Source organism: Theobroma cacao, chromosome 5 (genome assembly GCF_053813885.1).
Source record: "Theobroma cacao isolate CCN51 chromosome 5, ASM5381388v1, whole genome shotgun sequence".
Classification (NCBI taxonomy): Eukaryota; Viridiplantae; Streptophyta; class Magnoliopsida; order Malvales; family Malvaceae; genus Theobroma; species Theobroma cacao.
This window is the reverse complement of record NC_142643.1, coordinates 37,106,495-37,108,430: the sequence shown is the minus strand read 5'-3', so window position 1 is coordinate 37,108,430 and position 1,936 is coordinate 37,106,495. Positions and strand designations below refer to the sequence as shown.

Below are 1,936 nucleotides of genomic sequence, written 5' to 3'. Positions count from 1 at the left end.
CTTTTAAGCTTAAGAGATGACAGAAAACTAATTCATAAATCTTGGGGAAAAAAGAGAAAAAAAAGAAAACATTAATAACAATGGCCAAAGAGGAAAAAGATCAAGAATATGATGACCTTATATACTGTTTCTATTGTTTTTCCATACTTTTAAAAGCCAAATTAGTACAGTAGAGATTTTTATTTTTCTGTCTTTGCTTTCAAAAGCAAGAGAAAACGTTTCCAAAACTCTAACCAAATGATAATATATATACCCTAAGAGAGCAAAGTAGCTAAAAGAAGAGATTAAAAATTTAACGTACACATCTCAGCTCATGTTTTTGAAGTTACACGGTAGCTAGGCTTGTGGAGAATGATGAAGAGCTCGTAAATCATTTCATTTACATATGAAATCATACTAAAGAAAAATTAAAAAAACCAAGATGTTAAAAAGAAAAAAAAAACAAGTGAATAAGATTGGTGTGCTAGGAATATATAATCGCCTCATTTTGCACAGCAAAGATTTTGTTTTCTCGTTTAAATCAAAGTTATTGCCAAATTATTACAGATGTAGATCCAAACTCACATGGTCTTGCACGCCGGACTTCGATTCATAAACGTACCGACTCTGGGAACTTGAACCACCACCACCAACAACCTGCGACGGCTTCAACTCATCACCAGCAAACAAAGGCAACGGATGCGATGATGAGCGGTCACGATTGAAAGATGAGTTGCTTTGAACCGTAGCAGGGATTCTCCATAATCCCAGTGGGCTGCCATTGATGGGTGGCTGAGAAAACGAGCCGTGGTTCCCATAAAACCTACTGCTACTACTGCTAATGCTATTGTTCCATGAAGGGTAAGTCATGGCTGGCGTTGGAGCTGAGCCCAGCCTGTAGTTAACGAGGCCATAAATATGAGCATCGGATAAAGAGTTGTGCACCATTGCCGACTGAAGATGAGCTCGTTTGGCATGTTGGCGTTCCCTCTTGTGAGCGTTTTGGTGACCGCCTAGAGCTTGAGAAGTAGGGAAGTTTCTGCAACAATAGTGGCACTCGAATCTTCTGCTGTTATCCCCATTCTCGTTCTCCTTCGTTGTGTCTTCGTTGTTCTCAGCTGACTCTGACTCGTTGCTCGCCGTAGCTGAGTCACCACCGAACTCTTTGCCAAATAAACGAATACCCTTTTCTTTGATAGGGGCGGGACGGATGAAGGGGAGCTGAGAGAAGGATTCCACGTTCATGAAGTCATGAGTTTCCCTTTCATTCTTCTCCATGAAGAAGAGAAAAACGAAGGAAAAAGGAGGAGAGGGCGGTGGGTGGGCGTTTATTTGGAGGGAGTTTTGAAGAGATTGGCAAAGGAAATGCAAAAGCGAGGGGGGAGGAAAGGAGAGGAAAAGGAGGAGAAGGGGGAGAGAGAAGGGGAGGGGGAGGGGAAGGGGAAGGGGAAGGGGAAGGGAAGGTAGCTATGTGGGGGGAGGGAGTGGGGCCTATAAAAGGGGGGGGTATGGATGAGTGAACCATAGACAAATGGGGCTGACCCATGATCTGAGAGTGAGGGCTGACAAGGCCACAAGTTCTGGTCAGATGAGAGTGGCTTTGGCAGTTTGGGTTGTCAAAGTACTACCTTTGCTTCCTTTCACTTAAATTTTTGGTTTTTTTGGAAAGTTCTGCCACTCCTCCTAAGATCTTGAAAATTTATGTTACCGCCCCCTGCTTTTTCTTTCCTTTTTTTTTATTTATTTTCTTTTGGAGGAGAGGAATGTAGACATATATGCCATGAAGATATTTATAAAAGATACTTTATAAAATAATGATGGCAATATTCAGGCAAATTAATTTACAATTCCTAATTTGGTTTAGAACTTTTCAAAGTTTGTATACTTTGATTTGATATTATAACATGTTCTCAATCCTTTTTGTTTTTAGAAAAATTTCAGTTCCATTTAAAAGTTC

The 1,936-nt window shown here is 40.7% G+C and overlaps 1 protein-coding gene across 1 annotated transcript; it reads right to left on the bottom strand.

Moving 5' to 3' along the window:
* Positions 1 to 268: 268 nt before the first annotated feature.
* Positions 269 to 1,430, bottom strand: ZFP8 (zinc finger protein 8). Its single transcript, XM_007028996.3, has one exon. It carries the CDS (start codon positions 1,255 to 1,257, stop codon positions 541 to 543), a length of 717 nt encoding a protein of 238 aa, XP_007029058.3. The 5' UTR covers positions 1,258 to 1,430; the 3' UTR covers positions 269 to 540.
* Positions 1,431 to 1,936: the final 506 nt, after the last annotated feature.

Coding starts and splice junctions, on each gene's coding strand:
- ZFP8 (XM_007028996.3), bottom strand. CDS start 1,257: ATGGAGAAGAATGAAAGGGAAACTCATGACTTCATGAACGTGGAATCC.